The sequence below is a fragment of the Miscanthus floridulus genome, chromosome 15 (genome assembly GCF_019320115.1).
Source record: "Miscanthus floridulus cultivar M001 chromosome 15, ASM1932011v1, whole genome shotgun sequence".
Classification (NCBI taxonomy): domain Eukaryota; kingdom Viridiplantae; phylum Streptophyta; class Magnoliopsida; order Poales; family Poaceae; genus Miscanthus; species Miscanthus floridulus.
The window spans coordinates 81111102-81137341 of NC_089594.1; the positions used below are offsets into that span (position 1 = coordinate 81111102).

Consider the following 26240-nt stretch of genomic DNA (forward strand, 5'->3'; position numbering starts at 1 on the left):
AAGGACAGAGAGTAAAATCAGGCCAAAGTCGAGTTCATGAAACTGAAAACTCGGTTTTTGTACTTAGAAAATTTCTAAGTGTTGAACTCAACCTAAATTCTGACTTGTGGGCCCTTTTTGAGCATGTTGTGCATATTTTCATAACTTGGTTTCTAAACAAAGTTTTTTCCTTATAAAATTTGCTACAACTTTGTTTTAGGTTGCTCAGACATGCATAGATTCTAAGTTGTACTTTTTAAACAGTCAAACCAAAGAGTTCAGGAGTCAAAACTAGTCAAACCATGACTCGAAAACTCAATTAGGCAAAATGATCAACATGAACAGTGTTCCCAATGACCTTCTAAGTATAGCTAAGTTGTTAAAAAAATATATTTAGCCATACCACACATTGGTCACACAAGAATCAAGCACTGAATGCACTGAAACAGTGAAAAACAATTAAAATGTTACTTTTGTTTCATAGCCATGTTTCACACGTTTCATGATCTTGTTGCATCGTACTAACTAACTATGTTCCACAAAAGTGAGTTGCACATGTTGCACTTGGGTGCTGCACACTATTCATTCCATAAAAACAACACTCATGAAATATACAATATGTTGAAATGTTTCAATAACATGTTTCATGTGTTATAAGCTCATGAATGGATGAATGATGCTCATGTTCATAAAATGCAAGTGCAATTATGCAAGCCTAACACCAGGGGTGTTACAGTACCATCAATGGAGAAGACGGGACGACAGTGCCTAAAGGCCTCGACACACTGAGTGAAGCACCAGAAAGCATGGAAGAATATCTGCCTCCCATCCTTCCATGCACTTGGTTTTGGGATATACTCATAATGCATGCCTGGATTCACTGCTTTGATTGCATTGAAAAGTACTGGCAGCTACTCATACCCATCCTCCCAGTCCCTATATATCATCTTCCACGCTCGTTGCTTAGCCCTCTAAGCTTTGCTATAAGTTATCACATAACCTCCATACAACGCCTCAACGGTCCTGATAATTATCCTAACCTTCATATTGGGTTCTTCCTACAATATTCCCATCAACCGCTTGGCAATGAGGGTAGATGTCAACTGCCGATGCTTTAGTATTAGCACATGGTCAGCACAATTATGTGGCCCGACAACTTTTGTGATCTTTCACTTTTCGGCAACCTTTTGCTTCCTTGCACAAACCCTCCATGGATAGCGTTCCTTGTCACACACAACTGTGTAACGGCGCTCCGCATATGAATGCAAGACCTTATAAGGTCTCTTTCGTATCACTACAAACGCCTACAACCATCTCTTCAATGCAGGGAGGTCCTTGAATACCCTACCCTTCTCAATTACCATGTTAGGGTCAGCCTTAGGAGCTTCTAGGAGCTCATCATCACGTCCTTCTGCACATGCCTGATCAGAATGAGTAAGATCACTGAACTCGTGAACTCTTAGATCATAGCGGTCGGGAAAGATACGCCTCAGCATCTCAATATCACTCTCTGTCAGCTCTCCAACAGGACGATCATCATCAGAATGAAGAGCCCTTGCCATCTCATATGGCTCCGAATCATTCATAATTTCAACACTATTGGAGCCACGGGATCCATCTCCATAGTGCACTTGTGCAACAATAGTGGGTACATCCACATTGTCAGGAATGTCTCCTACAACATAAGTAGAAAAATGAGGAAAGAATGAAAAAATGGATGTAAGGAATGGGTAAGCTCCTAATAATCATGCGGATAAGACACTTACTCGGATGATTCTATATCAAATGAATCTCATGAGGAGGATCTGTCATAACATCATGAGTCTGCCAAGCATCTCCAACTAGCTCATTGGGGGCAGATTGAGCATCGAGAACCGTAGATGCAACCTCCACATCCATATCAGGTTTCAGGACGGGAGGATCGAAATGTACCTGCTGACCCATTGGCAGGGAAAACCCATAAGGGATGGGATCAACTAACACCCGACTCACAACCACGTCCAAACTTTGGAACTGACACTTCATAGCCGATCTCACATAGTTCTCCCACTGGTCTGCACACCCAATTGGGATCATCTTCCTTATGATGTTGGAAGGGGAACCTAGGTGAAGTACACCCTCCACTGCGATGCCACCATCATCATCAGCTCCATGGCAATGTAGCTCCTCCCGAGCCCTTACAACCAACTCACTAAATGAAGGCTTCTCATTAAATAACACAGGCACGCTTTGCATCTCAACGAACTCAACATATCCATAACGATCTCTTTCTACGGTGCCTCATGATATATGCTAACTAGGTTGTCCATCTAGTTCATACACATAAGGACGCACAATTCCTTTAGTCCAATATAAATGAAGCATACTAAGTACAAGGTCTCTAGCATGTAATAACTAACTAAATAGATATTATCAATTCACTACTAACTACTAAGTACTACTAACTAACTATGTCAAGTAACTATCTAACTAACTATGTAACTAAGTATATAACTATTTAACTAACAATCTTACCAACTATATAACTATGTAACTATATATCTAACTATGCAAAGTATCCATCAATCAACCTAGTGAGCTAAATATCTTTCTACCTATCTAAATCACTACCACACTAACCAACTAATAACCGTTGTTAAATAACAAAATTTAAAAACTAATGTACCTCGAGTGCAGGGGAGGCGCAGCCGGTCAACAAGAGGCAGAGACGGCTGGCGGGGAAGCTGTCGTGCGCCCACGCGTGCACCCGGCCAACAACCAGAGTGGCCAAGCGGGCGGGGGCGGGCGACCACAGGAGGCCGCCAAACGGCACCCCGCTTCTGGCCTACGACCCCGCTGCCCTTGTGGAGCGGGCAAGGGAGGGCGGCGCAGCAGGGGCCAGCGCGGTCGCGGTCGTCTGGGTTCGACGACGGGTAGGGCGGCGCAGTAGTCATGGGCGGGGCACGGCGCCTCACGACTCGGCGCGCGGGGTGGGATGGGCGCGGCCGGGCACTCCCGGCCGGCGCAGCGCAGCACGGCGCGCGGGGCGGGGCGCGGCACGCCGGCGAGCGGGACTGGGCGCGGGGGGCGGTGCGCGAGACGGGGTGCGGCTAGCTGCGGCGCCGGTGTGCGGGGCGTGCTCGGGCGCGGGACGGTATGGGACGGGCTCGGGCGCGCGGGGTGGCGCGCGGCCGGCCGGGGTGGGCGCGGCTGGCCTCGGCGCCGGTGCTCCGAGCGGGCTCGCCTACCGGCGCGAAGCGGCGCGGCGAGCGGGGATGGTCGTGGCCGCGGAGACAGAGGCGTGAGAGAGAACGGGAGAGGAAGAGAGGAGAGGAAGGAGTAGAGAAAGAAAACGGTCCCACCTGTAAGGTCAGAACGGCGCCAAGATCTGTGGCGCTAAGGTGCCGCCATGTTTTCATTGACGCCTACGTGGCCCCAAAACCTAGGCGCCATATGCACTGGTGCCGAGACGTGTAATCTCAGCGCCAATTACTCCGGCATTGAGCTAAGGGTCCAGATTTTGAAATCATACCTCCAAAAACATATTTGTGAAAAATTTTCAAAAAAAGGGCAAAAAAAAAAAACAAAAAAATTCAGTGAAGAAAACGCCATCACCATGGTTGTGATAGGGATATTCGAGATGCGTCTCGAGCGAGTACACTGTCTGCAAAGTCCCGTTCCACATGCCATAGTACCCCAGTGCCTTGCTCGCGTCCAGCAAGATCCGGCCATCTATGGGGTCGACGGCCATGGGCATCACTGCTAGCTCCGTCGTCCGTGGTGAGAACTCCGGCCACTGCTGCAGCTCTATAACGTGCTCTCTGCTCCACCCCTCCACGTTCTTGCCCCACACAGTCACGGTCTCCACGCTCGCGGACAAGTTCACCGCGCACAGCCTCCCGGAGAGCTCCGCGAGGACCATCCTGTCGCCGCTGTCCACGTCACCTAACAGAGCAGGCGGCGCCGGCACGACCTCGAAGGTCTCGGCACGTACGTCGAACGCCAGGATGGCGAACTCTGCGGCGGCGGTCCCGAGCCGCGGCTCCCAGGGCCAGTACATCTTGCCGCCGACGTGGACCGGCGCCACGTCGACCGCCGAAGGGATGGGCGGCTGAGAGTCGAGTGTTCTCGGATACAGATCCCTCGCCGGCCACGCCCTGCACTACATGGCATACGTCCGTGTATCGAGGCACTGTGACGTGTAGGAGAGATGCACCACGACGTGCTCCTCCCTGGACGGATCGTACCCAAGGCCGGCGCATCCGTAACCTTGGTCGGGGAAGACGAAGTTTCTCACGGCTCGCGTCACAGGGTTGCACACGACATGGCGCTTTCCACTTAGGTGGCTCAGGAGGACGAGGCCGTGGCATGGCGTGCGGCACACCACCCTGGTCGTGGACAGGGGAGGGTTCCAGCGGCCAGCTCCGGGGTCACCGGAGCACGACTCCAGTGAGACGACCGTCCCGGTGAGGAGATCCAATTCCAAAACCTCCCCAGGGACATCGGGAGCTGTCGTCGCGCCGAAGGGGGCCAGGAACGCGACGGACACGGGACTGGTCGCCGCCGTCGCTCTGGCGGTGGCGTTGTGATGGGTCGCGAAGCGGTCGCTTTCGAGTATGGCGCGCCAGCTCCTGCACACGAGCTTGAGGCGCCCGAGCGTGCGCGCCGGCAGCCGGCGCAGCGCCACGGACAGAGCACGCGCAGGCGGCGACGACCATAGGATGTCCTGGAACGGCCGTCCGGCGGGCACGAGGCTCTCCTCGTAGGGCACGAGGAGGTGATGGTGCGCTCCTCCGTTGCCGCGCCTGCCAAAGCCTGGGTCCGGCACGAGCTCCTCGAGGGTCCCGGTGGCGAGGCAGTACGCTGCCACCTGATACTCTCTCGAGACAAAGAGTATGCGCCGGCCGCCGTCGACGAGGGCGAGCGGAGTGACGCCGTTGAACATGAAGTCGTCGCCCACTTCCGGCGGCGGCGGCGGCAGCTTGGTGAGGTCGATGTGCCAGTGTTTCTCCCATGATCCCGTGGTGTAGTCGGTCAGTAACCAGATGTCAACGGATTCCAGGCTCGACTTGGGGCAATGGGGCGCCGAGAGAAGGCACAAGCATCCAGCGAGCTCCGCCAGCGCGAATGTCTTGACGGCCGTGCCAGGCGGCGGCGTGACGTAGCCGAACCTTTCGTCGGCCATGGAGAAGGATACGATATGTTCTTCCTCTCCGTGGCGGCCCATGGTGGGCCAGTGCACGTGGCCTTCAACGAAGACACCCATCTGGTTCATCCGGACACGTTCCGGCGGGAGCACCGCGCCGCCCGCCGCCGGTCTCCAGTGCCCGGTGGAGCTCGCACCGACGTCGTAGATGTCGAAGCCGAAGCTCGCGTAGTCGCTGCTCGGGTAAGGGCGGTCCGCCATGCGGCCGTCAGGGAGCGCGGTGATCTGCCCCGTGGACGGGTTGCAGAGGTATCCTCGCGTCCGTGGCGCGCAGGAGGAGGACGCCGCGGCACGTGCGGGTGACGGCGTGTAGTTTGCCGTTGCGATTGTTGTGCGGGACGGCCATGAGCTGCGTGAAGACGTCCTTCCCGAGCTCCGGCGACCACGCGTACACCGTCGACGCGGCGGCCGAGCGCGGCAGGAAGCAGAGCCTAGGAACCTCGCGGCGGCGGTTGGCGAGGTCGAAGTGTCTGTCGACGAAGGCGGCCGAGGACAGCGTGGCGGCCCAGGCGCGGTAAAGGCAGCGGCACCGGAGCACCGACTTGGACGGCATATGCACGAAGATGTCCTCGATGATTTCGTCCGGGAGGTCTTGGTGGCGCGGCGGCGAAGCTTCATCATGATCCCGGCTCATCGAGGGCTCCCCCAAGATCTCCTGGTTGTTTTTGCATGGTGATGAAGCCATCGCCTCGATCGCTTCTGACGATTGAGTAGACGAAGTACAACAAGCACGCGAATACATTTATATACGGTTTTCAACTTTGCTTTGCCGACGATCCAACACGAATCCGTGGCGTGTAGTCTATTTTGCTGCAAAACAACCGGACTTGATGATCCCGTTTAGGAATCGTTAGATCAAAATCATACCTCTTATCTAACTTTTCACCCTTGTCCACACTATTTATATATATTATTAATCAAATTTGGCGTAATTATTATTATTATTTAGAAAATAAATAAATAATAGTTCATCAATATTGGTTTGTTTTGAGAGAAAGATGAATGATCCAATATGGATGATGTGTAATTCTTTTTATTACTTTATAAGATTATAAGATTTGCAAAACACGATACAAATGTAAACAGAGAAAAGAGGGACGATTCACTGTTGACGACGTAAGTGTAAATATAGACACTCACATATATTGCATAGAACAGTGATGACAAATATGCTTACACCATATCAGTAGATTTGGGAGAGCTGTGTCAAAAGATTTTGGGGGTTGACAAACGCAACATAGGCGTTCAATATCAACAAACTCATGGCCTATCATTAAAACGCAACATAGTTTATTTCTAAATAAATCCAAAAAAAAATATGAGCATCTTTTCCGGTGTGATGACTTTCCACCACAATAAACGTAATCAATTGAGCTATGTATAGTTCGTAGCTAGCTACAAAACAAAGCTTGTAAATAAACACGTCTAATTTTTTTTGATAATGTTAAGTTTAAGTGACTGAAAACAAAACACTATGTACAAGAGAGTTGCATGTGTGTTGTTTCGTTGATATAAAAACACTTATACATTATAAGAAGAGATGTTCGTGTTTTACTATCAAACTCTTGTTGTAATCTCATTTTTGACCCTCAAACTAAAAAAACTTGATTTGTTCGAATTATGGAACCCAAAAAATGTAGTCTCTTAACTAGTTTTTAATTATGATTGTACCTATATGTATTTTCTAAAGAAAATAATAAAATATGGTTTAATCTCTAAATTAAAAAATAATCCATTATAGTTAGAAAATATCGGTACCAAACATTTAAATATAAGCTATCTATATTGGTGCTAAGTTATTTGGACTTCATTGATTTGTGTTGTTAGCGTTTTATTGTTCGCTTTCATGACCATCATTTTACACTTTAGTTTGTGTTGATTGCATAGTTTTATCAATCTTTGTTTAAAACCTATTACCTAGTAATTAAAGTAGTATATAGCAATAAAAATAAAGAAAAGTACTAATCATGCCATGCATGTCTAACTAGGATATTTATATGATGGATCATGTCATCCACGAGATTGGTGTTGTCTTTACTACCTTATTACATGTATTGTTAGATCATTTTGGTCGATCTCTTGCCTAATATCAGATTGGTATAGTAAATTATGCACGTGACAATGTGCAATAAAGCACTAGAAGAAAAGAAATAAATAAGATCTGAATAACTTTAAGTATAGCACCATTCAATAGATTATATTATTCCAAAAAAGGATACTATATTGTATTTTTAAACTCAAATGAATTAGTTATGATCTTTTAGAGACTAAGTTAGTTTTTTTAATATTTTTAGAAAGATATATGTACAGGAAAAAACACACTTGAAACCAACTAAATGGCTAAATCTACTTTCGTGGCCAGCAATATGTTGTTTTTAGTTTGATGGACAAAACCAAACCCCAATGGTAGTGCAAAGGTTAAAAATAGACTTCTTCCTCCGTTTGAAATTAGTTGACATACTTCGTTGCATTTAGACAAACCTTTAAATAACAATTTCTTTATTAATGTATAAATTTTGTAATAAAAAATTGTTGTTGTTAGTATTGAAATGTATATTTTGCTTTTAAATAAAAGGGAAAAAAGTTTAAATTACTCGCCTCAAGTTTGGCATATGTCTAGATAACCCCCCAAACTAATGTTTGGTTCATTTTACTCCCCTAACTATTTTAGCTAGTCCAATTTACCTCTTAACAAGATTTGTTATTTTTATTTCTCCGCATATAAGTTGAGTTTTCATTTAAATTTTTGTGAGGTGATGGGGGACAACATACTCTTATGTTAAAAAACGTTACATCTTAGTTTTTGCCATTACTTTGATAGGTTAGGAAATTTAATAATAAGGTAACATGAGAGATATAAATTGTACATAACCTAATCATGTGTATATATATTTCTAATATAAAATGTGATGTTCTCTATCATCTCACAAAATTCGAAATTGAAACACAACATATACGTGGAGAAACAAAGAAGACAAATCTTGTGAAGGTGTTAAGTAGACCAACTAAAATAGTTTTGAGTAAATTAGTACCTTAGGGGGTATCTGGACATATCCGAAACTTGAGGAGAGTTTTTTTTTTTTACTTTTTTTTTAAAAACAGAACAATCTACTAGTACATGTGGATTGAAAGGGATTGAGGTAGCAAATTATTTCCACTCTAGATGTGATGGCTAAGTAACCGATGCAGGAGGGTGGGCGGCGAGGGGAGGGTGTGATAGAGAGCAGCAGCGGGCTGCCACCGACGACTACTGCGAGGTCCGCTTCGTGAAGAAGGCGGTGTTCCTCCTGGAGTGCTGCAACAAGCCCGTGTGCAACTTCTGCTTACGTGATTTCGTAAGGGGCTGCCACAACGAGTGCAACTTCTGCTTACGTGATTTCGTAAGGGACTGCCACAACGAATCCTGCAAGCGGCTGGCGGCCCTGAGGATTGTACCAGTGTACCACTACTTCACCCGCACGAGTTCGAGATAGGCAGTGATGTGCCGGAGAGCTACGCGCGCCTGCCGCAGTACCCGCCGTGGTACTTCGCCACATCGGTGAAGAAGGAACTATCGAGTTCACTTGTTCTACTATCATCTTTAGGAGTTGGAGGGGGGAGCGGATCCACAGGTAATGGTGGTGATTCACCTCGCATACGGCGTACCCTCGAGGCGAACCGTCCGCGGCAATTCAGTGCGACATTCAGCCGACGATGAGGCCGTTTTCTGAGCTATAGGCTCTCACCTGGTACTGAGCCTCGTATTTCTCTTACTACGCTAGCTCTGAAGCTTTCTGTAGTCTAGCGGTAGCTGAATAAGCTTTCTGTAGCTTGGAGCCTCAGGCGTACCCGTATTTCTCTCCGTACAATACAATGCTAGTTCTGAGCTTCATGTAGTCTAGTGGTAGCTGAATAAGCTTTCTGTAGTTGGCTGCTACAATGCTAGCGGTAGCTGAATAAGCTTTCTGTAGTTTGCTGCCCCAGGCGTACGATGTTAGCGAATGTATGGGTGTACCGTGTACACATACACATCTCAGTAAATGGTGACTGCTTGTTACTGAGCTTCCTGCAGTTATATGCTCATTCTGGCATTTCTAGACCTTCTTACATAGCGCTCGATGAGCAATAACAAAATCTAGCATAATGAGAACGTGATCGATACAAAATAAAAGGGCAGTAAAAAAATCCAGACATTGCAAGTTAGCAGTATCAATCATCTGAATATATTTTTTTTCACATATAAAGGTATATTTGCAACTATGTAAGACATGGAAACAAATAAAACAGCACATGCCACCTGATGTAGTGTGTATCTACCACGCTACAACTCAAGGCATATATATGGTAAGGACGCAAGGGCAACACAGGTTCTGGCAACGACTACCAGCGCTGTTTCTAAGGTTTTGCAAACTCTCATGCTTAGCACTACTTTCTCCCTTCCATCGAAGTAGCTTCAGCCATTGTTACAGTAAGAGATCCCATGCCCTTGCCCATGTGTGCCGTGGTTGTACAAGCATTAAGTTGAGGCATCAGACCCTGCCGCTTGCGCTGACTGCGGACAAATTAACAGCGGGTTTTTGATACACCCTTACAACTGCTGTTCCATCGCCACCATCATTGCCAACCCTCCAGGACCGATCCTTCTTCCGCTGGGGCTTCTTGTGATGCTTGTGGGATGCCTCTTTCTTCTTTGCAGTAGTTTTGGACCCTCCATTGCCCAAGTCAAAAGATTCGAGGTCATCCAGGACATCTCTCATGTCTGGTTCAGCAGGATCCACTCCATCCTCACCCTCTTCATCAGCATCTGATTCATTCGCTGCTGAAGTAGTTGGACCTTCTGATCCGATGATTTGTTCAAGATCCACCTCAGAGTCTGTTACGCCAGGAGGGAGTTCAAAGTGTGGGATTTTACCATCAATGTAATCCTTCAGTATCTGTCGAGCAGCCCTGGTCTCATCCGGCAGACCGGCATGGCTGACATGCCCACGAGATGCACAGTAGGCTCGCAACAGCTCAGCAGCAGTTGGCGGCCGAGACTGAGGTTCATATGGCTTTGGCTTCGGCAAGGTGATTTTGTAAATCTGCTCAAAGATATCCCTTGGGACACGATCTGCGACCACTTGAATAGCTTCCCGGTGCTTTGCCATCCTATCAATCGGCAAGACACCACATGCCACCATCTCATGCCTTGAGCTTGAAAAGGATGGGAAGACCAGACCAGGGCAATCACACAGAGTAAGCTCTTCAGAGATTATCAGTGTCTGGAAATGTTTTGTCTTGCCAGGTGTGTGAGTAACACCAGTCCTCTTCTCCCCAACCAAAGCATTTATTGTTGAACTCTTTCCAACATTTGGATAGCCAACAAATCCAACAACTACATGCTTAGCCACTGAAGAAACAGAATCTGAAGAACTGGCTTCCTGATCATCTACAGTAGTCGAGGTCCTTCTCTGAGCTACAATAGATTCTGCCTCAGCTTGCAGCTTCATCAACAGTTCATCTCTGCCATATATCTTGGTATCCAAATCAAGTGAAGCAGATTCTTCTTCAGAGTATCCACTTAACTTTTTGCCTTCTAATGTGGCAGTGGCAGCCTTAGCCGACCAGAACACAGAGAGAATATCATGTGCCTTAAAATAATCAGCCCATCTCTTCCTGCATTGAACAAATGTAATGATGTCACTCCTAAGGCAATAAAGGTAGTACACAATCAATCAAGTCATATGAACAATACGCAGACCTGATATTTAATGGCAACAGATCAGCCTTGTTAACAAGGAGCATCGTTCTCTTGTGTTCATCAATTTCCTTTGCATGTACCTAGTACACACACAGAAAGCCATGTCAGAACTTATACAAGTAAAAAACAAGGTACGATGCTCACCAACAAAAAAAACAGTGTGCAACATAAAAAGATTGACGTGAAAGCAAACTCCCAAGAAAGAACAAAGATTCCAGAAAAAAACATAATTTACACTTCTAGAAAATAGAAGTCATAGCAAGTTTATCCTAATGCGGAACAAAGAAAAGTGAGATCAATACATGCTTGCTTTGAAAGGAATATAGTTTCTGGGAAACATGGCTTCATTGCAATCTGGCAGAAAATAATATTTCAATGTGGCGATATCCAGGAAATCTCAGTTCCAATTGTTTTTTCATGATACAAAAACAAATATGGCTTGCTTCTGCCAGAAATACAGGAAAAACAGTTTCCATTTGTACATTTATTGGTTATAAAATGGACAAGGAAAGCGCTAAAACATAACTCTGAATGACTCATGTTTATGTAACAATTTTACTGATTCTGTGCAGTTCTGCAACATCGAAGGAGTTTTAAGAAGTGTCTGGCAAGCCATCATCATTTGTTTGGCCTATTACGAGTTATATACCATTTAATAAAGCTAAACAATTTATATCAAAATCAAGAAAAGTAGTACCTCAAGATCAGGGCACCGGTAGAATAAAGGATCCCGAGCATCAACCACCATAACCAACTTCACAGAAGAAAAGAAAACGGTCATTTATTTGCATAAGAAACTATATCACGACATGTTACTCTTCGATCAGAATTGCACAAACGTGATTGAGCAAGCAGAGTAGCATATTTCCATGAAAATGATATGTAAGCACCAACAGCTATACTAATAGGGTGTTTGGTTTGAGGAATGAGTTAGTCCATCTTTTAATGCATCACCTTTTTTTGTTTGGTTTGTGGAGTGGAATGGATTGATCCATCATCACCTCATTCCTCATAAGCTAATAATTAGTACTAGTACGAGAAATGGGGTCATTCCACCAAATTGAAGGAATGGGCTCATGATGCACCACCTTATCTAGAATGGAGTCATTCACCAAACCAAACACCCTATAAAGTTTGCAAGTGACCCCAGATCAGTGTATGTTACTTTCCTAGACTAGTTTAACAAACGGTCCGGTATAAGCACACACTCAGAGAAAGATTTGTAAGGCAAGCAACCAAAGCCACAACGCTGACACTAACAATTCAGTGGAGTGTAACTTACCAAATCACTGCGTTCAAGCACTCTCCAGAGTTGTCTCCAGATGTCAATATTCTTCTCAAAGGGAGTCAGGACAAGCTTATCATTCTCTTCCAATCTGCATAGGAGATTGCTCATCAGACTTACATACTCAAAGCATTGGTATACAAAAAAATGCATTAAGCACCCCGTGTCAAATTTTACAACCAACACATACTGTTCAGTCTAAGAATGCAAGTCTCATCTTTGACTATCCAGAAGGTAATCTGTGACAGGAATGTGTTCTAAAAATAAACCAGTAGCATAGCCGATACCGATAATATCAAGTAGAGGTGCATCATAAAGCTCATAAGCTCACTTGTTTTATTTGATTGCCAATTATAAAGAATTCAGTAGTTATAGCTTAGCGCCCAAACATGTACTTCTGAACCAACCTCGCAAGATTCCTGCGCCATACCAGGAAGGCCCGCCGCTCATTCGCATCAAGCTCCTCCACGGTCATCTGACTATGCCATGGCGGTCTGAATGACACACACAGGATTCATATAATAATCAGAAAAGGAACAATCCTAAAATCAAGAACAAACAGTAACACCATCAACGGTCAGAAATGCTCACCGTCTGGGGACCCTGAGGCTGCTGGCGTGCAGGGCCTCCTGCTCCTTGCGAAGCCGCCGCCTCTCCTCTTCCGTCTCCCCCGTCGCATCCCTGGCGCAACCAATCCAATCCGTAAGAATCCACAACAAGAGAACACGCTAATTCCGCAGCACCAGCAAAACAAGAAGCGGGATTTCATTATCCCCATGAAGGAAAAGGGGAGGAGGCGAGGGCTCACAGGTCGATAACGAGGTCGGAGTCGGAGGAGACGGACGCGCCCTCGGCGAGCTGGTCGGCCTCCGCGGCCCGCTGGAGCACGGCGTCGATGTCGCTGACGTCGATGACGGACTCGAGCGGCATCGCGCGGCGGCGGCCGAAAGCGAGCGCCTCGCCCCGTTCCTTGGCGGCCGCCGCCGCCTTGTTCCGCTGCCGGATCAGCGCGCGCCCGAGTCCCTCGCCCTTCTCCTTCTTCCCGCCGCCCGCCATCGCCTTCGAGCCCGTGGCCGGTAACGAAACCACCTAGTCTTCGCCTTGGAGATAGAGGAGAGATAGGTCGCGGCTGAGAACCGTGGAGGCGGAGGAAGTTGCGGCTAGGGTTTTTGCGGCGGGGCGGAGGGAGGACGAAGGAGACGACGCGGCGGAAGGGTGGGGGCCTTCCACTACGTTTTCTCCACCGAATGGGCCTCTGACGTGTGGGACCCACCTGTTGGAGTCGTGTGCGGTGACGAGGAGAGAGTGAGAGACTGACTCATTTCCCAAGCACTTCAAAATCAGGAGTCTATGCGGCTGCGTGGCATGGCTTAACTCAGCTCCACTCCAGAACTTCAGGGAGGCTTTGAGTGAAATTGGAGTTGTTTGTAGGGATGTTTGGCTAGAATGATACTTTCAGTTTTAGAATGGTGTTTTATCAATGTGGATTGCTCAGTTTGCCCTTGATAGACATGAGTGTACTTCAATGATGCGTCCAACGGCAAAACAAGCATGTGAATTAAATTAAAATACCAACATATTATAAGATAATCATGTCCAACCAAATAGTCTAAGATACAAGTCCATAGTTTGAAAATATGATTACATTAATTCCAAGCTAATGCGACGGATATAGCCTGTTAATATATTTAACGCACACAGATAAATCCGTAAGCGTACGGATACCGCTGTAGCTTTCACCCGGAAGTATTCTAAGTATCGTATCCATAGGGAAACGTGTGAGGTTAACTACGGTCCAACTTAACCTGGAGTAGCAATAAGACTTAAGAAAGTCGGGAGTGTAGAGGAGATCGCTAAGGTCTTCTAGTTCTAATCTCGATAAGCTATGTCTTATATTGTTCAATTGGGGATATTACTAAGAGAAACACAGACATAGTATGTTTTCTATAGTAACTAGATCCTGCTAGGCCTACAAACGAGAGGTGGGATACAGAGGATTCAACGAGTCTATAAGAGTCACCCTCGCAAGCTACCATCGATCCAAAATATGGGGTACATCCACAAGTAACCCGGTCTAAGCACCACGCTTACACCTACAATTACTACTTTAACCTAGAGCGTCCTATAGATTAAAGCACTCAAAGAGTTATAAACCTGATGAACAATATAAACACGATGGTTACTTGAATTAGAAGTTGATTACTAGAGAAATCTCATACGTAAGGTTGACTTCCGCCAAGGTACAAGCCGTAGAGAGAGCACCGACAGGCCGGCATCTCCTCGAAACTCTTCCTTCACTCTCCATCTCTCTATTTCTAAAGACTAGATCCTATGGAGGACTAATCTTCTCTTGATAGCTGGCTCTAATCCTCATGAGGAGAATATGAATTAGGATTTTAGGATCTAATAAGGGAGAGGGGTAGGGGCTGCTATATATAAGCCAGAGGTAGAGTATGACTGTATGAGGCAAGGAATTGCCACATCATCGATCCGCGTCAACTCTCTCGACCACCGTTGGATGAACCGACCTAAAACCGCCTTAGAATCAATGGTGTAGATCGTAGAAAGAAGTACACGGCGGCGGAGGGTGATGGGCCACCCCCATTGGCCGGGCGGCCTCCCTAGTGGACCAGCCGGCCCACTATGGTGCTAGGTGGGTTCCTCCTTCTAGTGGCGAGGCTTAGGCTCTGTCTTGAGTCGTCTTTTGTAGGTTTCGCGGGTTGAATCACTTGTTGATGTCGGTTTGTTTGTTTGTAGTGTATGCCAGTGGTCCCGAGAGATGTTTTCTGGATAAATCCTCCTGCAGTCATGAAATCACCAAAGCTCATGGAATTCATTAGTTTAAACCCCTAAACCTTCATTGGTGATTACATTTATACCCTTATACATGTTTAATTGATGGCTTATAATGGTTGTTAACTACCGTCAACATAGCCAAAGTATCACAAAATGAGTCCATAGTCACAAAGCTTGATTCCAAAGTGGATCCATCATAGGCATGTTGAGACACATCATATTTGTTGTACCTTTTTGAGATAGTCGGCACATAGTTCGTATCTCGATCGAAATTAGCAAAGTCCACATCCTTACTAGCATGCTTACGTATGAAATTGTGAAGAACCATGGTAGCAGCTACAACCTTCTTTTGTGTGAGCATGGAATAGGGAGGCATCTTATATAGAATTTGCCACTTCATCTTTGATACTCCAAATGAACGATCAATAACATTACGAATAGATGAATGAATCCAGTTGAACTTCTCTTTTAGAGTATTTGGTTCCATACCTCGATGCCACTCAGGTAAATGATACCTTTCACCCTTGTATGGAGCTAGGTAACCTGGACGATTAGGATAGCTTGCGTCCACAACATAGTACTTGCCTGCACATATGAAAAAATAGCATAAGAATGTGAAGTACGAAATTGAGCATGCAAAATGTTTGTAATATTTGTACCTTGTGGATGATGTGGGAAGATTTGCGCATCCACTTCCATTGCATGGTATAGTACACTAGTGTCATGCAAACAATACCTCTCAACCAACACATCATGAAGATCCAAAAAGATATCCTTGTTCATCCAAAGCATTGTGTGGCATTCCCCTGGAGTGTTTAGGGTCTCAGTCACCCATCCCAGTCTTGGCAGCATATGCATTTGCTGAACTAGCCATACTAGTGTCTGCTTCTTGAATGAGAACTACATTCACTGTCTTAGCCTTCTTGCCTGTATCCTAGATAGGCCTTGTCGCTCTCTTGCCACTACCAGGGAAGGGGTAACCTCCTCACCTTCTGCCACATCTTGTGCCGCACCTTCCTCAGCTTGTGCCGCACCTTCATCTTGTGTTGATTCTTGTGTCGCACTACCAAGTGTAGGTGCTGCAGCCATTGCAACATTGGCACCACAAGGGAACCAATGGTTAGCACCAACATTAACGATACCTTGATAACAAGTCGTCAACTTCCCGTAGCCTGGAATGTTCTAAAAATATGCAAGAGAGCAACATATATTAGTACAAATAATAACAGCAACTAATTAACAAATAAGGTAACATTCCTACATATAACACTTACAGCTCTAGCTTTCTTCCACCATACATCGTCCATATCAATAGTGTCATTATTATGGTTCCAACCGGTTCCTGTTTGCCTCATCTTAAACTTTTTCCATGCCTTGAAATCTTCCTTCAATTTATCCCACTTGTTCTTGATTTTCCCCTTGGTCAATTCAATACATGTCCTATCTTTGAATTCTTTTTCACCCGCAACATAACCAACTGAATTCGAGAATGTATTTGGCCGATTTCCTTTCTCAAGTTGTTCGGCCATCAAACCACATAGGATCCGAGTGTTCTCTACGTTCCAATTAATTTCCGACATCTATAACAACTCAACAAAAGTATTCAGAACATGCACAGTCGCTATCATGAACTACAAAGGAACTATTTCATAACCAAAATTTCAGTAGTATAGAGCAACTATTTCACTACCAAAATTTCGCTAACATGAACTATAGAGCCTAGAATGGGGATGGAATACCTTGCACGATGAGCAGATCTGGTCGGGTCTTCAAGGTAGGGTTGGGAAAGCTTGCCGGTGGGGTCTGGCGCTGGAGCAGGTCGTCGTGCAGCGGCCGTCAATGTGGAGGAAATCGACCGTCAATGAGGAGGATGCCCTTCTTCTCGTCGAGGGTTAGGGTTGGGGAGTGGAGGCACAACGGAGGCCTAGGGGAGTGGAGGCGTGGGGGAAGGAGGTGAGGGCGGTGAGGGAATAGAGGCATGGCAGCGGTGATCGGCGGGGTGGGCAAGCAAGGGGGTGGCGGTGACCGTGAGGGTGAGGGCGAGCGCGGGGGCTGCGGCGTCGCGTGGGAGACCGACGTCCCGAGTACGACCGTTGGATAGGGTCGAGTCGGGGGCGGTCACAAACAAGAGAAATAATGGTTCGCTGGGTTGGAGTGTGTAATCGATGGCAAAAATGGGTAATTTCCTTGGAACTCCATGTATAGGTCTATTTCAGAGGGTTTTGGAGCTAGAAAAGACATGCTCCAAGAGAATGAACTAGAGCTCCAATAACTCCATGGAGTTCGGCTGCTCCAACATTTTTTGGAGTTGAGGTGTTTGGCTAGCTACAGCCAGCTCTAGCCTGGATTTTGGCTCTGGAGCCATGCCAAATAGCCCCTATTTTTTAGTCATCCTATCGAATTTGTATATATAGTTTCTATATAAAAGAATATGTCTGGGCAAAAACCGAATGTTTGTCTTATTACTATATTACAATGATTTCTGCGGTGTAATTTATTGGACATGGTGATGTAATTTAGAGATAACACAACTTTTATTTCTAAGGATTGCAGATCTCAGACAAATATATGCCAAATTTTTCAGAAAAGTTTACAAATTATTTCTATGGAGGAGATATCTGAGAAATATATATCAAATTATTCACAAAATTTAGAAACATTACTAATTTTTAGTAATTCGGGGACGGGAGGCGGTCGCGCCTGCGCCGGGATAACTGACTCTCATATGATATTTTTAAGTAAAATACACCAACGGCCTCTAAACTTAGTAGAGTGTGTCAACTAGAAACTTAAACTTGAAAATGCACGCCCAACTCCTTAACTTGGCACATGGTATGTCACAGGTCCAAACTAGGCTCGTTTGCTGACGTGACGGTCTACTCTGACACCCGCGATACTAGACCACCCTTTAAACTTGGCAGAGTGTGTCATCTAGGTGCCTAAACTTTCAAAATACATACATATATATATATATATATATATATATAGGGAGAGGCTATTCAGTAGCCAGCTACAGAATAAGTTATTCTGTAGCCACCTCTATTTACCATAATTTTATATACTAATTTACCATAATGTTAATATATATTTACTATAGTTGGGTTACTATAACACACGAGGATATTTACCATAACGTTATAGTAAACCACTTAGTAAGGAGTTACTATAATCTCATAAATTAATATAGTAATTATCGTAACTCAAAGTGGCTACAGAATAAGTTATTTTGTAGCCAGCTACAGAGTAGTAGTTCTATATATATATATATATATATATATATATATATATATATATATATATATATATATATGCATATGCATACATGAACTAGTCTCACACTACGTCACATGTCCGGTATCCATATTTGTCTTAGTCAATATGGATATTTGTATTTGTATTCGTGTTCGATTTTAATTTGGATACTAAGTTAATGTATCTGTATATGATTTCTATATTTTTTCTCTATCCGATTCCACATTTTCCACATTCATATTAAAAAATGTCAAATACCCGACATTGTTTGTATCCGCAAATAACAAAGTATCCTATAAACTCATGTAAAACTTATACCTATGTCTAATTAGTAATGTAAATAATATTAACTTTACTCTGACAAAACATATGCATCATTTAAACTTTGTAAAACTTTTCTTTGTGACTAATAACTTTTATCTTAGATGGAAAAGCCTCATCCACGGCATTTACATATATAACGCTAGTCCGATCTAAGATAGAGAGCAACATTTGTGAATCATAAAAAAATATTTTCGGTCATATAATCAACTTTCATAAATAATTTAGAGAGGAGCTCTACTAAACAGGCTATTTGATTACTCTAGGAACAATGACCTCAATCTCCACACTATCCTCATCCTCTACAATACCGCATTGCCTTGACACCTCCCTCTACTCACATGCTCACAGGTAAGGTTATGTACATTATGTTTATGACTCTTGCTAATTCAAACGAAATATTGATTATTAGTATTGATTAGGCACGCGCTTATATATTAATTATATAGGAGTATACTCATAAGCTTTGATACAACCATAGCAACCTTATCGCGTTTAAGATATATTGGATGTACAAATTTTTCTTTTATTTTATAAGTATGTCTAACAATTTAATTAAATCTATTTACATTAAATAGCATAAACAACTTTATAAAAATATGATCATGCACTAGTACATAGGACTCTTGTATACTCATAAGCTGTAATACAACCATAGCAAACTCATGCACTAGTACATAGGACTCTTGTATACTCATAAGCTCTAATACAACCATAGTAACCTTATCGTGTTTAAGATATATTTTCTTGCTATCTTATGGGCTGACTCGATGAATGATTCAAATTTAAAGGCTACCAGATAGTGTCTTGGGTGGAGGAAGTGGATTATACATAAGGAGATTAGAGGATAGGAAAGATGCGAGAAGACGCTTGGGCTTCAACTGCGTGATTCTGGAGCTTAGTGATTTGTGGACCCTTCGATGACGTGGCCTCATGAAATCACAGAGAAATATGGTAGTGGGGTTTTGATTTATAAGAGTATAAGATAAGATATTGTCTACTTCTATGGCTTATTATATCTCTCATGTGGCTTGGTATTGATAAGGAGCACCCCTATATATAGTTGCTTATAGTCACAATTATGTTATGACATAGCAACCTTCCACACTCTTCTATATTTCTAGAATCTACCCTATATTTGTCCATTTCTTGCATAATTTTTACCATGCAAAATATCTTGAAGTATTACTTACCATGAACGTGGCGAATAGGGCTCATGCATGCTCACCATTTATCTAGAAAGTTCATCATGTGGATGTTACATGTTCACATGTTGTATATGCAACTTCGATAGGTCGAGATGGCGGGCTAGAGGGGGTAAATAGTCATTTCTAAAACTTAATTGCGCCGGCTAACCAAAATAAATGGGGAATTAAATTACTCGATCTAGCCAAGACTACACCCCTCTATCTATGTTTTTATGTACCTTACAAAAGATCCTAATTGAGCAACTAGGGTGCCGGGCTAGGTAGAGCTCACCTATATAATTCTAGTTTGCAAGGTCACACAAACCTATGCAATTAGTACTCAAGCAACTGGGAAGCTCCTACACATACTAGTGAGCAAAGCGCACAAATGATAAAAAAAAAGCAAAGCGCACAAAGCCTAAGTACACTAGCACTTCTCAACTAGCAAGGCTACACAAGCCAAACTAGTTATGCAAGAGCAACAATACAAGCACAATATATGAACAAGCTTGTGTTTGGAGATTGCAAACCAACGGGAAGTTGTAGACAAAGTTGACACGACAATTTTTATCCTGAGGTTTGGTGGTTTGCCAACCACTTAATCCCCGCTGAGGCAAGCCCAAGGTTGCCATCGATCCTCTAGCTAGTGGTGACCCACCGGTCACACTCTCCCACGTGGAGTGCTCACCACGAGCTCTAGCTTTTGATCTGACCGGACCACTTGATGCTCTTCGCACCTCACCTTACTAGAGTTGCTCTCTTCACAATCTCCCATGGTGCAAGCACAACACGCCTCACCATGTGGTCACTTCTGGAGCACCGCCCAATCTCCGAGCATGCTACAACGGAGCACACAATCCACCAAGTCGTCCAGGAGGTGGCAACCTCCAAGAGTAATAAGAAATCCCCAATCATAAAGATTATCTAGTGCCACCAAATGCAATCCTCAAATGCAAACACTAGGTCTCTCAACAACTCTCACAAATTAGCACTAAACTTAGAGGGGGAGAAGAAGGGAGGAGGTGGATCTTCAAGCTCCCAACAACACCCACATAGGGCACTCAATCTCTTACAAGATTTGTCACATAACAAGAGAGAGAGGATAGGAAGAACCCTAACTTTGAAACTCCAAGTGTAAGAACGGGAGAGGAGCTAGAGGAAAGGGAAAGGGAAGGCATTGCCTTATCCCTTCGGCTAGGCCCCAATGGCAACAAGCCAGCCGACCACTCTCACACGCGGTCACTGCGCCACCATCCAAGTCCAGCTGACGCGTGGGGCTAGCACAAACGGTCAGAAGACCGGCTGATTGGTCGAGATGGTAGACTAAGGGGGGAGGGTGAATAGTCCTTTCTAAAATTAATCGCGCTGGCTAGTCAATATAAATGTGGAATTAAACTAAATGGTCTGGCTAAGACTACACCTCTCTATCTAAGTTCTCAAGCACCTTACAAAGATCTTAGTTAAGCAACTAAGGTGCCAGGCGAGGTAAAACTCACCTACACAATTCTAGTTAGCAAGGTCACACAAACCTATTGTCAGTGTTTTGTAGACCGACGAGTAAATTTCTAAGTGTCGCGCTACTCTAGGAAGACGATGGTAGCACTCAAGACACAAGGAAATTATACTGGTCCAGGCCAGAGCTCTATGTCTAGTCTCAGAGAGGGTAGCGAGTTCGTGTTCCTCGGTTCAAGTGCTCTGAGGACTTACAATGGGGGTGTGTACTAAGAGATTCGAGGTAGGAGGAATCGGTAGATCGAAAGTCCGAATCGAGTCTCGAAGATTTTGTCCCCTTGAAGGGAGGCATGGCCGCCCTTATATAGAGTTCGGGGCCAGGTTATAGTAGAGAGATGGGTTCTCCTGACCCGAGTGGTCGAGAGCCCGAGGGAGGGAGAAGCGAGTAAACTTGGCTAGCAATCCATCATGTCTTGTCCTGGCGTCATCGCACGTTTAGGCATGGTCATCATCGTGGTTGTTGTAATCTTGCTCCCCACGTCATGGTGTGGCATGGCGCTACAATGTTGGTTATGTCCTGCACGGTGTGGTCATGCCGTGGCATTCGTCCTCGTCTCCTGTTCTTCGTCATGGCGACAGTGAGGGAGCAAGTGGCTGCTCCATGGTCGCGGGTCGCCTCCCAGGGTCGTGGCGCTGTGGACCTTGACCTTGGGTCACCGCGTTGAGACTCCTGGAGGCCTGGTGAGTCTTATGAAGAAAAGGTCAGAGTCGTCTGACCCATCCTGTAGCGGGTGGGGCCATACGCCGGTCTTGTCGGGTTGGATTTGGGCGGTGCGGTGCCGTACCAATTGTCACCGTGCCATGGTGTTGTCCTGTCTGCAGAGGTGCACAGTGGGATGACGACTGTCCCGAGATCCCACGTCCCGAGAGACGGCCGTCCTCTCCGTCCTGGCAGAGCAAGCGGAGCGTGCCTGTCTCTGTCAGGGTAGGCGTACTTGATGGCGCCCTACCTCTCCCTGTCCTTTCCTGGGGGTCAAGATGGGGGAGGGGTCGAGCACGACGGCAAGGCGTGCGGTAGAAGGAGAAGGAAGAGGTCGCGGAGGACCGCGTGCCTTTGGCGTTGGGCCCGAGACCTTTGTGGCTCAAGTGGGTTGTGGTTGCAGGGCTCTGGCTAGCTGGGCTGCCCGAGTGGCCTTGCATTCGGTGCCTTTAGACACCCGTGTTATCTTGACCCCGACAGCAGCCACCTTACATCTTCATGATCTTGGAGAGATCGTGGAGATGCTGACTTTCAAATGTATTGTGCGCGTGCACCTGAGGTCGCGGCAGCCCTGAGCTCGGAGCTCGGAACCCCGCTGGTTCAAGTGTTCAATGCGGTAGGTGGCCGTTGTGTGCTGTCTTGTTGGGTGACTGTCCACACGCCAAATCTTTTTCAAGGAAGCGCTGATCTGGTTTCAGAACCGATACGGAATTCCCAAGAGGAATTCTAACCTGATTAGGTTTCTATCTACCAAACTCGATCGCTCGTAGGCCTAACTGGCTGTTGGGAATATAGAGAGAGCACACGCATCACATGGTTCACCATTGATGTGCTGTCGTGATCGTGATTGTTGCGAGACGATCAACAGAACGAACGTACGTACATGACTCTGCTGCATGCCTAGCAAGAAGACTTGTAGGCAAACGACGCCGCCGGCATGGCAACAACAGATCCTCCCAGACGAGGTGATCGAGGACATCTTCATGCGTTTACCAGCCAGATCCGTGGCCCGCTGCCGCTGTCTATCCCGTGCCTGGGCCGCCGTGCTGTCCTCCCGCGGCTTCATCAACCGCCACCTCGACCTCGCCGCGCTCCCCACCAGCACCAGCTCCTGCAGGCGGCGCTTCTTCTTCCAAGAGGCCGCGGCCTTGTCCGCGTGCTTGCAGGAGCATCATCTCGCCGGGCGGCGGCTCACGTGCTCTTGCCGCGGCCTCGGCCTCGTGAAGAACTATTCCACGGGGGTTTACTACGTCTGCAACCCGTCGACGGGTCAGGCAGCCTCGCTTCCTGACGGCATGCCGGTGAAGCTAGACGGCGGCGGCGGCGGCGGCGCATGGGATGGACTCATCTTCGGCTACGTCAGCTTCGGCCTCGGGCACGACGCGCGCGCAGACCGACACAAGGTGGTGCGCCTCAACTACCCCGTCCGCCTCCCCGCCGGGTGCGAGGTCTACGACGTCGGCGTAAGCTCCAAGGGCTATTGGAGGCCGGCGGCGAGCGGAGCGAAGCCGCCCTGTTTCGCCGTCGACAGGTTCGGCGTCAGCAACACGGCCGGCGTCTTTGCGCAAGGTCGCGTGCACTGGCTCGCCACCAGCAGGAGGCCGACTTTGTCTGCGAACGCGCTGCGGCGTCGCCCCGAGCCGGACTCCGTCATGTCCTTCTCGCTCGTGGACGAGACGTTCACGTCCATCCCGCTGCCGCCCCATGCCTGCGGCAGGTCGCTCGGGCTCACGGTTCTGCACGGTGGCCGCCTGGGCCTTGTCTCCTATTACCGACATCGACCGCGTGACATATGGACGCCGGCGCCCGAGGACTATGCATGGCGGCGTGCTGACGTGCAGAACCCGGCGGGCTCGGGCTGCCGAGATCCTCCGCAGAAGAAGCTGTGGTCACAGCTTGCCACCGTCGTCGGCAGTGGCTACTGCGGAGACGACGACCTGTACGAGGAGAGCCTGGAGCCCGTTGGCCGGCCGTACGAGGACGTCCTCTTCGCGTCGACGACGTACCTGCAGGCGCTGTCGATGGCTCTGCACCGGCTTCCAGCTCGCACGCTCGGGAGGCTCAAGTCCGTCTGCCGTAGCTGGCGCGCCGTCATCGAGAGCGACCGCTTCGCCTCGGCGCACAACGAGCACCATCGGCGGCTCGCCGACGCCGCTTCATCTCCGTCGTCGTCTCTTGCAGACCGCGTCATCTTCACGTGCTGCCCGCCGCTTGAAGATGAACCCGCTGTGCCACTCCGCTTGTGCTTGGCTTCGGCTTTCGTGATGATGCCGCCGCTGATGAACAGCAGAGTCGTCGTCTCTAAGCCGTGCCATGGTCTCGCACAGGTGATGAGTCGCAGTCGTTGTTGCGGGGAACGTACCGAATTGTTCAATCCTGTCACGAGAGCACACAGAATCTTCGTCATGGACGACGTGGACCGCAGCTTGGACGTGTCGTCAGGCAGCAGCAGCATCGGGCTGGGGTACGACCAGTCGAGGCAGGAGCACGTCCTGGTGCTCCTCGCCGCCGGTACGGAGTGCAAGGTGTGGAGGCTGAGAGAGGACGTCGGAAGGGCGAGGACGGTGCCCGCGCCGCCGATCACGCCGCGGTTCTTGCCGTCTGCGTCGACGGTGCCTCCCGTGTACATCGACGGCAGGATACACTGGATGTGCTGCTCGCCGCGCGCAATCCTTGCCTTCTGCGTACGCGCAGGAGCTTTCCAAGTCGTGCCGGCGCCTCCAGCTCCAGGCACGGGCGGCGGCGGCGATGACACCAGCGGCACGGGCACGGAGTTCCTCGTCGAGCTGAGACGGCTGCTCTGCGTCGTCCAGTCGTGCCCAAGCACGGAGACGATCACAATTTGGTCCACTGCCGCCGGCGCCGGCTGGGACGATGGAGCATGGAGTAGGGAGTACGTCATACAGCTGGGCCGGTGGCCGGAGTTCTCGCCCAAGACGGTGGAGCTGGTGGTTCCCATCGATGCCACCAATGGCCGGATCCTGCTCGACACCGGGAGCTCACTGGGGTACTACGACCCGGTGCGGCGGACGCTGGAGACGGTGTTTTCGCTGTATGGTCCCGACCCGGAGAAGCCTGTCAAGAGATTCTTCGCCGCAGCGTTATGGGAGGAGAGCCTGGTTCGTCCATACGACCGGTGTGACAGATTATGGTGCTAGCTGCCTTAGTTGTCTTCATCACCGCACAATTGACCACACAACAAAAATAGTTTACTCTGGTCGTCCTACCGTGCCGTCCGAACATGACAGGCTTTTACTAATCAGAGGTCAACGGAGCCTCCACGTTAACCTCAACTGAAGCGCTAGATAAAAAGAAACATATGGCTATTAATCAAAAGACTCTAACTATTCGTAACCATTAGATTTGTTTTGTTTTTAAAAAGTTATCCACCTCAACAATTATGTAGTAGATAATAAAGGGAGCCTCCACATTAATCTCACCAGAAGCGCTAGAAACAAAAGATAAATTCTAGAAATTATCACGTTAATTAGAAACATCTGACCATTAATCAAAAGACTAACTATTCTTAACCACTAGATTTGTTTTGTTTTTAAAAAGTTATCCCCCTCAACAATTATATAGTAGATAATGACAAATAGACTAAAATCAATTTGTGGTAGAAAAAACAACTTCGACGCAGGGGAGAATTTTTCTTCAAGAAAAAAATGTACAAGAAAAACTCCTCACTTTTACACAACTTAGAACGTACATAAAAAAATATTATAAAGAAAAAAATGTACGGAAAATATCCTGTACTAACATTCTATCCTTAGCCATGAGATCTGTTTTGTTTCTTTAAGTTATCGACCTCCGCATTTATATAGTAGATAACAGACTAAAAACGATCCACGGTAGAAAAAACAAATTGGACGTACGGAAAATATTTTCTTCAAGGAAAAACGTACGGAACAATCTCCTGTAGTCACGTTTACACAACTTTAAGCCTTTAACGTACAGAAAAAATTCTTCAAGAAAAAAAACGTACTCATGTCCACACTTGATTAAAAAACTAATATTTTATTGGTTAGGTATTAATATAATATCAGGACAACAATGCCCATCACATATGCGTTAGATAATCTATTAATAAAAAAATCAAAAAATCATATAGAAGGTTAAGATATTAATTCATATAAAACATGAGATAGGACCTATCAACCTCAACAAATAAGATATACACGTGTACCCATATATATAAATAAAAACAAATACATTATTACCCGCCTTATCATCATTATGTAATTTTTTTATGGTACAGAGGAAAAAGATGGAGGTGAGACAAAGGTTGCTGTTTCACCAAACAA

At 46.6% G+C, this 26240-nt stretch overlaps 3 protein-coding genes across 3 annotated transcripts; all 3 read right to left on the reverse strand.

Moving 5' to 3' along the window:
- Window positions 1–5372: 5372 nt before the first annotated feature.
- Window positions 5373–5849, reverse strand: LOC136507765 (F-box/kelch-repeat protein At3g06240-like). The gene has a single exon (XM_066502387.1). It carries the CDS (start codon window positions 5847–5849, stop codon window positions 5373–5375), a length of 477 nt encoding a protein of 158 aa, XP_066358484.1.
- Window positions 5850–9343: 3494 nt separating this feature from the next.
- LOC136507953 (GTPase LSG1-2-like) lies at window positions 9344–13398 on the reverse strand. The gene is made up of 7 exons (XM_066502542.1): window positions 12977–13398; window positions 12760–12849; window positions 12576–12662; window positions 12166–12259; window positions 11581–11637; window positions 10884–10963; window positions 9344–10798 (listed from the first exon to the last, which is right to left on the reverse strand). Exons 1-7 carry the CDS (start codon window positions 13222–13224, stop codon window positions 9673–9675), a joined length of 1782 nt encoding a protein of 593 aa, XP_066358639.1. The 5' UTR covers window positions 13225–13398; the 3' UTR covers window positions 9344–9672.
- Window positions 13399–13825: 427 nt separating this feature from the next.
- Window positions 13826–16493, reverse strand: LOC136507766 (uncharacterized). Its single transcript, XM_066502388.1, has 4 exons — window positions 16239–16493; window positions 15954–16146; window positions 15480–15549; window positions 13826–13844 (listed from the first exon to the last, which is right to left on the reverse strand). Exons 1-4 carry the CDS (start codon window positions 16491–16493, stop codon window positions 13826–13828), a joined length of 537 nt encoding a protein of 178 aa, XP_066358485.1.
- Window positions 16494–26240: the final 9747 nt, after the last annotated feature.